Below are 13,121 nucleotides of genomic sequence, written 5' to 3'. Positions count from 1 at the left end.
GTATCAAATTTCTCTTTCCACAAACATGGCTGTTATTAAATTTTAAAAATAGTAGAAATTAAATATCATCTTTATCCTCTCATCTTACTTCCGGTGTTGCCTTGAGCAACTGCAAGCTATGACTTTACGGGTGGAAATGAAATTAAGGTTTGATTTTGTGTGTGTGTGTGTGTGTGTGTGTGTGTGTGTGTGTGTGTGTGTGTGTGTGTGTGTGTGTGTGTGTGTGTGTGTGTGTGTGTGTGTGTGTGTGTGTGTGTATCAGTGTATACAACATGGCCATCTATATTCCCCTACTGCACAAGTTGGAAACACACACTTGTCTTGAATGCTGTAGCATTACAATTTCCCTTCACTGGAACTGAGACCCAAACCTCTACCAACATTGTACGGGAAACAGCTCCATGTTTGCTGAAGCAGGAAAACCTTTAGGATGAACAGGAAAGCCGTCTGAGAATTACTGAACATTACTGAAATCAGTGCCTGATCTCACTAATGTTCTTGTGGCAGAATGACACAAATCCCCACAGCCCCACTTTCAACATCTAGTGGAACGCCTTCCAGAAGAGTGGAAGATATTACACCGTTATGGGGAAGTACGTCTGGAACGTGATATTCAGCAAGCATATGGGTGTGATAGTGAAGGGTTTGCAAACTATTGGCCATATAGTGTATCTGTCTACCTATGGTGTTTAGTTTTTGTATTTTAAGGTGAATTGAATTTCAATGCATATATCCACTTCAAATGTACACACATAATGTATTACCTTTGTTCTAAAAAAAAAAACATGCATACATAAGGATAAACAGATACATAAATAAAAAATGAAATCCATCCATCCATCTATCTATCTATCTATCTATCTATCTATCTATCTATCTATCTATCTATCTATCTATCTATCTATCTATCTATCTATCTATCTATCTATCTATCTATCTATCTATCTATCTATCTATCTATCTATCTATCTATAGCACTGAGTATATTAAACATGAGCAGAAGCAGTGAGAGTAAGATTTTGCTATTAAACGGACGAGGCTGCGTTGTGAACCCGACCTGAGAGAGAGAGGGAGAGATAGAGACAGAGAGAGAGAGAGAGAGAGAGAGAGAGAGAGAGAGAGAGAGAGAGAGAGAGAGAGAGAGAGAGGAGGGAATCCCTGACGATCCTTCACCAAGGAAACCCGAACGCGCGTCTGTGCTGACGCAATTGCCCATTTTTGGAAACGTACGTCAATAGCCGGCCGATACCAACTGTGCCTCCAAAGAGGGAGAGGCGGATGTACACGGCCGTCGCTCATGTCGCACTGTTCTCTAAAAAAATATTTACGAAATATAGTATACGTGGTGCTTATTCGCTGATTTCCGTACACCTCGCATTAAAATAAGCCCCTAAATCACCGACAAATTTATTCGCCCGTCTCCTTTCGCTTAAAAGTAATAACTACCCCCTATTTCTGCAAGCGAATGGTTCCAACCTGGTGCGCGTGTACGCAGGTTGGCGTTGATAAACGCTCGCAAACGCACTACAGTGCCATTAAAGTGAGTCATCCTCCGGCAGAGTCAGAAGAAATACCTCCAAAGCAGAAGGCAGTGCTGTGAGTCATTTGTAGGGACAGGACCCTGAGTTCATTCCAGAAAGTAGGTGCACGAGAGACATTTTTATTTTAACTTAAGCAGCCTATAATTATTATTTATTTTCTGATCCAAACCTGTGTACTGGACTAAATGTGCACGCGCAAAGCCTCTAATCTGAACATAAACCTCATTTTAAAGTGATCCGGATGGTTTGAAGGATCATTTGGATATTTAACTAACTTTATTGTGCACTGTTAACAATTTTTAGACTTGGACAATCGGTTTGTTTGGACGTGTGGTTTTCCCCCCCAAAAGAAGACGCAAACTGAGTGTCGGAACTTACTCTGAAGCTGTGAACGCTTATTTTTATTGTTTTCTTGTCCCTGTGGATAATGTACCAGGAGTTCTGCAGCAGCAGCGGCGCGTCCCCGGTGACTGTGGACTCGTTCACGAGCGGAACAGGCGGCAGTCCGATCTCAGCCTCCGGATACCAGGTAAAGTCCGATTTTACTCAACGTGCACTCGGACATCTGATCTTCCAGGGTGATCTTCCTAGGCGTTTATCCACTCTTACTGTAGTATAGCAATGATATTTTCCACAAAGACATTATTATTATTATGGTGATGATGATGATGAGGGTGATGATGATGCTAATAATAAATAATAATGGTGATGCTGCTAATAATAATAATAATGGTGATGCTGCTGCTAATAATAATGATGATGATAATAATGATGGTGATTGCTAATAATAATAATAATAATAATAATAATAATAACAATAATAATAAATAATGCTATTATTATTATTATTATTATAGTTATTATTATTAATAGTGATGCTAATAATAAATAATAATAATAATAATAATAATAATAATAATAATGGTGATGCTGCTATTATTATTGTTGTTGTTGTTGTTAACACAAATAACATGCTGAAACAGTTGCTTCCAGGCATTTAGAACAGAATAGTAATACTAGTATGCAATAGTTTTGGCACCCCACAGTTCAGCTGCTTTCGGGAACACTTAAGTGTGCTAAAATTTTAATAATGACCGCATGCTGATCTCCATCACTTACATTACAATACTGACCACAGAAATCACCTTTAAATAAGGAACTGAACTGTAGCCCTGAATTCGCACTTTGCTCTAAAGCCACACATGCATGTTGCAGCCCAACATCTCTGACGCACTTTTTAACCTTAGAATAATATGATAATATTAATAAAGGTGATCATATTAATAATAGCTAAGTGATGGCACAGTAAGGATTTAAGTAGATAATAGCAGCTAACGGACCCTTATTGAAATGGATGTTTATTACAGAATACATGTTATTTTAAATATTTCCATTTGTTTGTTTATTTGAAGCTTCCTGCAGCCACATAGGTTCCTCTGTGCACTGGGACTAAATCAACAGGTTGTGCTCAAATCATTCCTCGTAATAAAAGTGGATAGAAATCAGCAGTGTAATGCCCACATTTTCTGCTCCATAAATCAGAGCCACACTTTTACATTCAGAGTCTCTAAACAAGTATTTGAACGCCAACTTGTAACGCTTGCGGTGTCTTTTTGCGTCATTTCCGGAAAGTTTAACAAACGTCCTACTGTCGGCGCTGATAGAGAAAGTGATCTTGGTTACCTGGAAATAATCTTTCGTTTCTTTCATGTATGTGCGAAATTAACTTTTGGAGAATACGTAATTGCGCGCGCGCGTGTGTGTGTTAGAGAGAGAGAGAGAGAGAGAGAGAGTGCGCGCGCGCGCGTGTGTGTGTGTACGCGTGTAAACATGCATGCGCGCGCTCCTGTTTGTTTCCCGTTGAACTAAACCTCATCAGGGAATCAGTAGGCGAAGTGGTCACTTATTGCTGATGTCAGAATGTCTTCCAGTTTTCACAAAGCGTTCTTATCAAAACAACATTCTCCTCTCCGCCAGTCTGCTGAATAATCAGACTGCAATCCGTTTGATCACCGAATACTTTTCCTGACTCGTTTGATCCCTGTGTTCATGATGGTGTCTCAGGCTGTTATTCTGTCAGGTCTCTAATAAGGTCGAGCTATTGCGCGGTTTGGGACGCGGCCATTGGCTTGGAATCAAGTCCGCGTTTTTACGCGTTTCCCGAAATGACGCGCTCCGGCACAAGCCCACTTTCCGTAAATGTTGCCCGTCTAAATAACTTTCCGCTACAGACGCTTCTGGGATGTGTGAATGCGAGGAAGTCCTCACATATGTCCAGGCTGGAATGGGAAGTGTTCAGGGTTTGTGTTCAGAGTCCCACCGTGATGCAACGTTCAAGTGCTGATCGGAATTTGTAATTGTACTGACAGGGTTCTCCACACGGCACCAACATTTTCTGGAATATTCACTTCCTGATACTGTTATACAAAAGCCAGCCTCGTCATGTTAAGCGTTTTTGTTTTACATTTCTTCCATTCTTTTTTGTTCTCCCTTCATTTTAAGCCGTTAGGTATTTATAACATGCAACGATCTGAATATGATTTTGATCATGATGTTATTTTTTTGCGAATGTAACTAGTTAAACAGCAGGAATATGTGTGTATATACAGACTACAAGCCTTACAAGCCTGTTTTATTTACTTAACCACTCGAGTGCGAGCGGCTGTAAAAGATAACTTCCATGCCGGAAATAGGATGTGACGATGAGCACGGGAACGCTGCATTTCTAAATATAATAGACTTCCCGATTTACTGGAATAAACATTATAATCGCCCATAGCATGACATAGTGCCGAGTGAAGTGTTATGGCTCCTTATCTAGAGCTGTTCCATATTAATCCGCCTTTCCTACGAGGTTAATGAGTAGGGAAGACTGCAGCTGTTGCATTTTTACTTTTTGGAAATTGAAGATTTGATGTTACTTGTGTACATTGATTTATTCAACAAAATTGATTCATTTATTGATTCATTCCACACACTCAAACTCAAACTAAAAAAAAAAGTCAAAAACTATATTTTTACTTGATTCCTATTTTAATAATAAAATAAGAACTTGTTTGTTTACAGTTGTCCTTGAGTTAAGGACAGGTGAGATTTATTTATTGTGCTGTAAACAAGGTTTTACTGTAATAGCTTTAAACTTGTATTTTTTTGGTCTGTCTGTGATCACAGATTTTTCTGGACACTTCTGAAGCAAGTGTGAATCTTGTCTTTTGAAAGAAACACATCGTGGCTTTTAAGTGTAAACGTATTTTATTTGTATAGATGATTTAGATCAGATTTCAATCATATTCATGCAAACAATGCTACAGAGTGAGTGATTTAGACAGTTTGTACGTCTAAATCAGTAAAGTAGAATGAAAGTGCCTGTTTGAGATAAAGGGGCATGTTCTCTGATCATATGGCAGACAGTTTATTTTTATCCAATGTTACATAGACTTGAGCTGAGAAGATGAGGTTTAGCAGCTTGGTGGTGCTCAGCTTTCAGCCCACAACTTTCTGATCAATAGTCTAGAACTTTAACCCCTAAGCTAACACTGCCCTTATAAGGAAGAAAGAGTATCTTATAAATTGATACTCTTTGGTATTAAATTGCTAGAAATTTGAGCCGACCTGAAGTTATGGCAAAATATCTATTACAAGGTGTGTAGCTGGTAATTCTGAGCCTCCTGCAAAAATATAGCTCTAGTCATGTCCAAGTATATTTCATGTACAAATAAGTGATATAAAAATCACAATCATAAAGGACATGCAGATTATACAGATACTCTAGACGTACCACCACTACATTACATGTTAAAAGCAAAAACATTAAAACCTTTTTTCTTATTTTAATAATGTAGTTTTCAACCTACATTTTTTGTTTGTTTGTTAGTTTGTTTATTTTTACCACTGTTTGTAACGAATAGCTTTCCCCCTTATTCTGTTTTTCTAATAGGAAAATGCACTAGGCCCATCTGTGTCAGTATATACACAGATTCTGTTTCCCCATACATTACGCTAAGGTCATTTTAGGGTTCATCCTAACCCTAACATACCACTGTGTGGAATACTATGGGCTTTCCCACAATTCACACAGTGTGTCACTAGTAATGGGAACACAGTCAGTGGTGTTGCAGCATGTGGTGATTCATTACACTGTGATGACTACAGTGCATGAAACAGATAAAGGTTTCGTGAACTAAAATGAGTCATCACAAAATTCAGAAACAAATTGCATGGAAATGCATATGGCTTGAAAAAGCTCTTTAGAAGCTCTTCAGATGTTTATTTCACCCTTTATTCTCCTTTTTTCAGAAGTACAGAGTTGACATGCCTGGATCTAGCAGTGCCTTTATTCCAACCATTAATGCCATAACCACCAGCCAGGACCTGCAGTGGATGGTCCAGCCAACAGTCATCACCTCTATGTCTAATCCGTACTCACGATCTCACCCGTACGGCCTCCCGGTGCCCAGCGGTCCCAGCCTCCTCAGCCACACAGCCCTCACTCGCCCGGGGGTTATACGCTCCATCGGCGATGCCCGAGGACGACGCAAGAGAGATGAACAGGTTTGTGGTTGGTTATTTATTTATTTATTTATTTATTTTAATTCTAGCTTTTTTTGTTCTTGTACATCGAGCAACGCAGTGTATTATGATGCATCATAAACATTTGTCAGAAGCGGTTTCTGTGTCTACATGAGAGCTCATAATTTCTGTTGTGCATACAGTTGACACCAGAAGAAGAGGAGAAAAGGAGAGTGAGGCGAGAAAGGAACAAGCTGGCTGCTGCTAAGTGCCGTAACCGTAGGCGAGAGCTGACCGAAATGCTGCAAGGGGTGAGTTTTACCCACTCGTGTTGCAGTCTGAAAAGCACATTCACCATATACAGTAAAGGAGCATTTATAAAACATCTGCAAAGAAATGTCTTTGTCAAAGCATCCTGGAGGGGGAAAAATGTATTTGAATGACTGCACAATGTTTGAATACTCCTAGCACTTTGACCCCATCTGGTCTTCTTCAGCTTCTTGTCCTGTTTAAGTAAAGGCATTATGTAGCTGTGCCAGGCATGCTTAGTTCATCTTGCTGCCTTCAGAAGCTGAAGATGGCTCCAAAGCCTGTTTAGCCTTTATGCCTTTAAACCACCAGCGTTGGCTGATTGACCATGGGAATGTCGACTTAAACTAAAAGTACAAGCCGTGATGGAACTAATTATCCTTTCAATGCCATCTCTCAAGTGTCACGAGAGAGGAATGTGCCACGAAGGGGCGAGAACGAATGTCTGATATTGTCTGAAGAGGAAACCACACAAGCCATTAGACTTTACACAGTGCTATCTTTATCCTCTTCTAACTTCACCAAATAAGGAACAATCACAAATCTTTGATCTCTCTCTTGCCCTGTTTCTTCCGTCGTAATTGTGGTGGCTACTCTGCTTTTAGCTTCCTTCTTCCTCATACCGATGGCATGAAGTCAAGGCACTCAGACTGAAGAGAACAGTCTATCATCGTCTAGCCGTGCCGTCTGACTTTGCTTAAACCCCCCCCCACCCCCCACCCCCCACTGCCCCAGGCAGACTGGAAAAGCATACTTGCGCTATAAACCCAATGAGATTTAGAGCTAGCAATTTAGAGCTTGTACTTGGGTTGTGTACCATTAAATTAACTCAAATGGGAGTGTCCACAGAAACAATGCTTCATTTGTTTGAGCAGATCCTCATGAGGTTCTAAATGGTCCAAGAGTTGATGTGAGGACAAACATTTACTTTGTGAAAAACCTATCACTGTATTATTTTAATGGTACTTTCGGGACAACAACAGCTTTGTAACATCAGACCACAAGCTGGCAAACCTCTTAAGTCGTTGCCATGCTCTCAGTTTTTTCTAAAACTGCTGTGAATGTGTGTTCTAAAACGATCACGAAGTTTAAAAATCATTTCATGACACATTTGAAGAACTAAAAGAGCTTTTGCTTACATATCTCTCCGTATCAACTGTTAAGTGAAGCTGATTTGCTAGCATCGTATGCTACATCTCAAATGCTATGGTGTTCAGAGCTTTTAATTAGAAGACATCATATAAGAAAAAAGGTCATAAACTTTGCTCTTTTTTAACATCGTACATATTATTATTTTTTTATTTTTATCTTGTGGTATTGGTTAAAGTTAACAACAACAGCACGTTGTAGTGTAAGCTAAAACACTTAGCTTTCTTTGCTGTCTGTGCTAGCTAAACCAGTTCGGGTGGTGCCACTGTAAACCAAAATCATCATAAAGTCTGCGCTTGTTCATCTTACATTTACAGCATTTGGCAGACGCCCTTATCCAGAGCGACGTACATAAGTCCTTAAATCTCTAGCATTGAATACATTAATACTGGCTCACTAAGTTACATACTTAAGATACCATGAGTTTAAAACATTTGTTCAAAGTTACAATGAAAAAGTGTCAAAGGTTGTGTTTTTTTTAATGAATTATTTTTATAAATGTAAAAGATAGGGAAGAAAGTGCTAGTTGAAGTGTTTCCTGAATAAGTAGGTCTTCAACCACCGTTTGAAAATAGCCAGTGACTCAGCTGTCATCTTGATCACTATGCTTACAGATGGGGCTTTTGATAAACAAGAAAAAGAAACTTACTGACATTAGCTTTCGAATGTCCGTATGGTTTTCTAGTTAATCAGAATTTCACATCGTCACAACAGACAGATCCTGTTTGCACCAAAGACAAGTTATTTATGTTACTTGGAGATCATTGTTCATTTCACTACATCTAACAAGATAGTGGCCACCTTTTTATATTCATATTATTTAAACAAAACATTCAATTAGTTAAATCTTAAACCACAACTAAATTAGAATAAGGTTTTAGTTTTGTTTTACCCTGAGGTGAAGTAATCTTTTACTAATATGCCAAAAAGATCCTTGTAATATGTGTCCTTGCTTTGCTTGCATATAATAACATTTACAGTAAAAGAGTATAATCCTTTAAAGCCTGCTATTGAAGTTGGTTGCCTTGGAAACTAGTGTTTCACAAAGTGCAAGTATATTTCCCTTTCACTTTTTTGAACTCATTTTTTTAAAACTTTTTTTTCTTTTTTAAAATAAAGGAAACCGAGAAGCTGGAGGAGGAAAAGGCCGACTTGCAGAAAGAGATCGAGACGCTCCAGAAGGAGAAGGACAAGTTGGAGTTCATGCTTGTGGCTCACAACCCTGTGTGTAAACTTCCTCCTGAGGAGCGTCACCAGAATTCCCTACCTGAGCAGTGCGCCCCTCTGCCGCTAACGACCATGCGTCCTAACCTAGTATCCCGGTCGGTGCTTAGTACCCACAATCCTATCGTAGTCAAACAGGAGCCCATGGAGGACAGTGAGGAAGAGGAGCAGGTGAAGAGCCAGCACTCGGTCATCAAGCCCATCTGCCTGGGTGGTGGGATGTACTGCTCGGACGGAGACAGCCTCAACACTCCTGTGGTTGCTGCTTCCACTCCGGTGTCCACTCCTAACAACCACAGCCTCATATTCACTTACCCCAACATGCTGGAGCCCGATAGCCCTTCGCCCTCCTCGGAGTCATGCTCCAAAGCCCACCGGCGCAGCAGTAGCAGTGGAGATCAATCCTCAGACTCACTCAACTCCCCCACCCTGCTGGCTCTCTGAGAAACACATCTCAGCACTCGTTCCTTAGCCCTTTCAGCTCAGCACTTCTCACCAACGAGTCCCTTAGATGGGACGGACCCAGAACCTCATCTCTACGGAGCCGAGAACTCTCAAGGGCTACCTTGCTCGATTTTATTTAACCATCTCAAAAGGGAAATGTCTTATTTTGTGTGTTTGTGACTCTTTGTTTGCCCACAAGCCATTTCAGCTATGAGATCAACCCGAGCTGAAAAAAACGAACTGAAAAACATGAGACTCAAACGGCGAGAAGGACAAGAGGTGAGACCTCCGGGCACAGAATTCAAAACAGTCTTTGGGGGAACAACGTATTTTCTGTTTGTTCACAAACGTTCAGGACAGTAAAAGTCATCGAGGAGACGTGTGAAAAGTCACATTCCTGCTCGGTACACAGTTTGGGATCGGACACTACAGAATCAAGCACATGTCTTCAAAACCAGCGTGACATTTACATGATTCACCTTTTTGTATTTATGACCTGTGTTTATATTGTCCACTTGTGTATTGTGTCCTGCTGAATTCCTCAGTGTCTGACAGAAAAGAAACAAACATGTATTATTAAAGGCTGACCTCTTCAACTCTTTATCTCTACCTGGCATGTTCTAAACATTTACATTACTTTTTCTATGTATATTAAACACACAAACACACTTCGCTGAAGTTAATGTCAGGGATCTTTTTTTTGTCTGTGTGATTGAGTCACACGAGCATTAATGAAAGCAATCAAGTCAGAACACAGGAGTGTGTACCTGAAGACAAACTCTAGCCATATTAGGTTCAGCCTCAAACCCTTTACACGGCAATACTGCTTTTTATTGGGGCAGACACTGTGGTATTAAAAATGGAAATGATGATTTATGTATTACTTTTATAGTGTACTTTTATGGCTTGATCAATAAATTCTCTGATCTTTTTGTGCGGAGTTTCAGCTGAGAATTTACCAAGCCAAATGGGCACTTGTCCCTCCAGCACTGGTTGGGCCTTAAATGCCAGACACAGGAGCAGATGCACTATTGTTACTGCACTCTGATTGAAAACAAAACAGCATTCCTCTTACAGTCTGCCGTAAAAGGACGGTAACGGATGCCTGTGCGGTTCAGAACAACGATATCCCAAAAACACATCTAATTTCTGGTTGTGAAGAAAGAATATCAATTGCAATATTAGAGTAAACTGTTTACTGTAAACATTCCTTTCGGAGAAGCAGATGGGACGCGGTGCGGAAAAGCCGATCTGCCGATTTGTTGGGAGACTGAAGAGAACAAAAGTGGGATAATGCTGACTTGAAGAATTGAAGGATTTATTCTTTGTCACTTATTTATGTCGGGGCTTTTCAAGTCTGCTAAGGATCTGCTCAGAATTCTAGTGTTTTGAAGCAAGGGAAAGCATTTGATAGGGGAAATCTATACAATACCAAAAAAAAAAGAGAAAGCATGTAAAGACAGAGTTTTATCCAGTCTGCCTGTGAGTCCTTGAACTACATAGATCAAGCCATCTTTAAGCCCTATGTACATCTCCTGCTTTTCTGAACAATAGTTTTTCTTTTGTAATTGCTTTAACTGTTTAAAGACAGAAAAACCACGACAAAAACAGCAATATGTATGTCAGTGTTTGTTCCTTTGGTTATTTAAATGGATTATTATTATATATAATAATAAAACATGCAAACGGTATTCTCGATAGTTGTACTATTTCTTGTCCATAAACATTTTTTTTTCATTATGTTGGTGGGTATCTCATACTTGTTGGAGTTCTTCTTTTAAGTCAGTTTGTATTTGAATGAATGCACCTCTCTCATCCATCGCATCCCAGTAGGCAATAACACTACCATCGATTTGAACACAGCCATATGCAAATACGCACTTAATATATTGCCGATACATAGTGTGTCAAGGGGAAATAGAATATAAACAATAGGATCTTGAGAGACCTGAGAAGGATATTTATCACCTCAAATGTTTCACTCTTCAAATGAAATCAAATGTGCAGAATTGGTGAAAGAATAGAAATTTATTTTAGGAATGACTCATATCCCCGGACAAGAGCTGGTGGGCAAGGTGCATTCAATACCTGCTATTATTGTATGTTTTTTTTTATGAATATGAGTGGATGACTCAGTATTTCACCTGATGAAATGATATAATAAATCCTGATTCTTTACTTGGTTGACATGGTGTTAGGAGTGATCTGTTTGTAAAAAAAAAAAAATCATTCAAAGGCTTTAACAGTTGTGTGTGGAGCTGTGTGTCTGTTGTGCAAAAGTCTTACTTTTAAATAAATCTAAAAAGTTTGATTTTTGTGGCTTCTTTCTTTTTTTTCTTCCCCCTTCCTTTCGGTCACACATCCGTATCGTTCCTTGTATTTAGTTTGTAGTGAAAATAAAGAGGTTATATATAGTATATACGATCAATGGAGCTTAAACTCTTTTACTGGTTAGTAAGTTTTGCTTTCAGTGAATTTCACCGTCGAGCTGTAGGTTTTACTTCCCGTGAAGACACAGACGTAGCAATAACGCAGTATGGCTGTGATTTTGTGCGATAAACGCTTGCAAAGCTTTATGTGGTTAACCAACAGGAGGGAAACCATACACGAAGATATTCACAATGTTCACGTACTCAAATAGTAATAGTGATCAGAGTATTGATCAATTAATAGAGAACAGAAACTGAGCTAGAATATAAAAGTGAACCAATGTTTACTGAGAGGTACTTTACTGCTAAGTGATGTATTTGGTAAATAAAAAGGAATCTGATAGCATAAGATAACAACTCTGTGAAGGTTTTGATCAATTCCTGGCTGAAACATCAAGCCAGATACCAAAACACAGCCTGAGCTGCTCAAAATTTAGACCGTCTTTGCCCTACGGTAAATTTTCCAGCTTGTTTATTATTCATACTGACTAAATTGCTCAATTAATATTTGTGATTTTCTACCTGCTATACTGATGTGATATTTTCTTAAAAAATAACTTGTCTGTGTGTAACATTAGTGGCAGTAATGTGTTTAGGCAAATAGTAGCTGCCAGGATAAACTGCATTATTCAGCAAAAGATTTCTTTACATGGATTTCATTTCTGTTTACGAAAATTGATTCTATCAAAACAAATCCAAAAAGTCGTTACATTGCACTTCACATACATTGTTAAGTAAGCATTTGATACTTTAAAGCATGTTTAGTTGGGAAAAACCTTGGGCCCACTTCATCCTCAGTATAATTTTCCAGAATACATTTTTATTTTTATTAGTGGGAGACGGCTTAGTGGTTAGCATATTTGTCTTTCACCTCTGCACAGAGTTTGAGAATTCTCCCCATGCTTTGGGGTTTCTTAAAGGTGCTCCAGTTTCTTCCCTCACATTAGTATGAAAGAGTATGTGTGTGTGATTGTAGTTGTGCCCTGTGAGGAGTGTCCCCGGTATACCTTCCCCTTCTCCCCTTCTCAGAGCAGTATCCTGGGTTACGATCTTGGCTCCCCGTGTAGGATAGGCAGTAAAAGAAATGGATGGATGGAAGGATGGATGGATTAGTGGGAGAAAAAATACATATATATCTGCTTTAAAATACAGTACAATACAGTGTATTGTAGTGTAAGGTCATTAAAATTTTATGTCTCTTTTTGTAATGTCATGTTTGCTCTTTTCATTTACAATCAAAGCCTTTAAAAAAGGGAGATGGGCAGGCGTGAGAATAACGTGGGTTAGCCTACACTGCCCTCTTGTGGCAGATTATAAAATGACAAACTGTATGATGCTGTAACTCTCTCTCTCTCTCTCTCTCTCTCTCTCTCTCTCTCTCTCTCTCTCTCTCTCTCTCTCTATCCCCATCTCTCCTCCCTCCCTCCCTATCCCCCATCTCTCTCTCCCTCTCTCTCTCTCTCTCTCTCTCTCTCTCTCTCTCCCTCTTTCTCTCTCCCTCTAACAGATTATCTTC

At 39.4% G+C, this 13,121-nt stretch overlaps 1 protein-coding gene across 3 annotated transcripts; it reads left to right on the top strand.

Annotated features, from left to right (window-relative positions):
- The first annotated feature begins 1,480 nt into the window (after positions 1–1,480).
- fosl2 (FOS like 2, AP-1 transcription factor subunit) lies at positions 1,481–10,108 on the top strand. Of its 3 annotated transcripts, none has more exons than XM_027168397.2 (5): positions 1,481–1,639; positions 1,978–2,070; positions 5,838–6,092; positions 6,254–6,361; positions 8,628–10,108. In XM_027168397.2, exons 3-5 carry the CDS (start codon positions 5,853–5,855, stop codon positions 9,174–9,176), a joined length of 897 nt encoding a protein of 298 aa, XP_027024198.1. In that variant the 5' UTR covers positions 1,481–1,639; positions 1,978–2,070; positions 5,838–5,852; the 3' UTR covers positions 9,177–10,108. The 3 variants fall into 3 exon arrangements, with proteins under 3 accessions (XP_027024198.1, XP_027024197.1, XP_027024196.1); XM_027168396.2 differs by having other exon boundaries at positions 1,517–1,639; positions 1,845–2,070; XM_027168395.2 differs by lacking the exon at positions 1,481–1,639 and having other exon boundaries at positions 1,651–2,070.
- Positions 10,109–13,121: the final 3,013 nt, after the last annotated feature.

This window comes from Tachysurus fulvidraco, chromosome 12 (assembly GCF_022655615.1).
Source record: "Tachysurus fulvidraco isolate hzauxx_2018 chromosome 12, HZAU_PFXX_2.0, whole genome shotgun sequence".
NCBI lineage: Eukaryota > Metazoa > Chordata > Actinopteri > Siluriformes > Bagridae > Tachysurus > Tachysurus fulvidraco.
The sequence above is the reverse complement of the archived record's forward strand: the minus strand, read 5'-3'. Positions and strand labels throughout refer to the sequence as shown.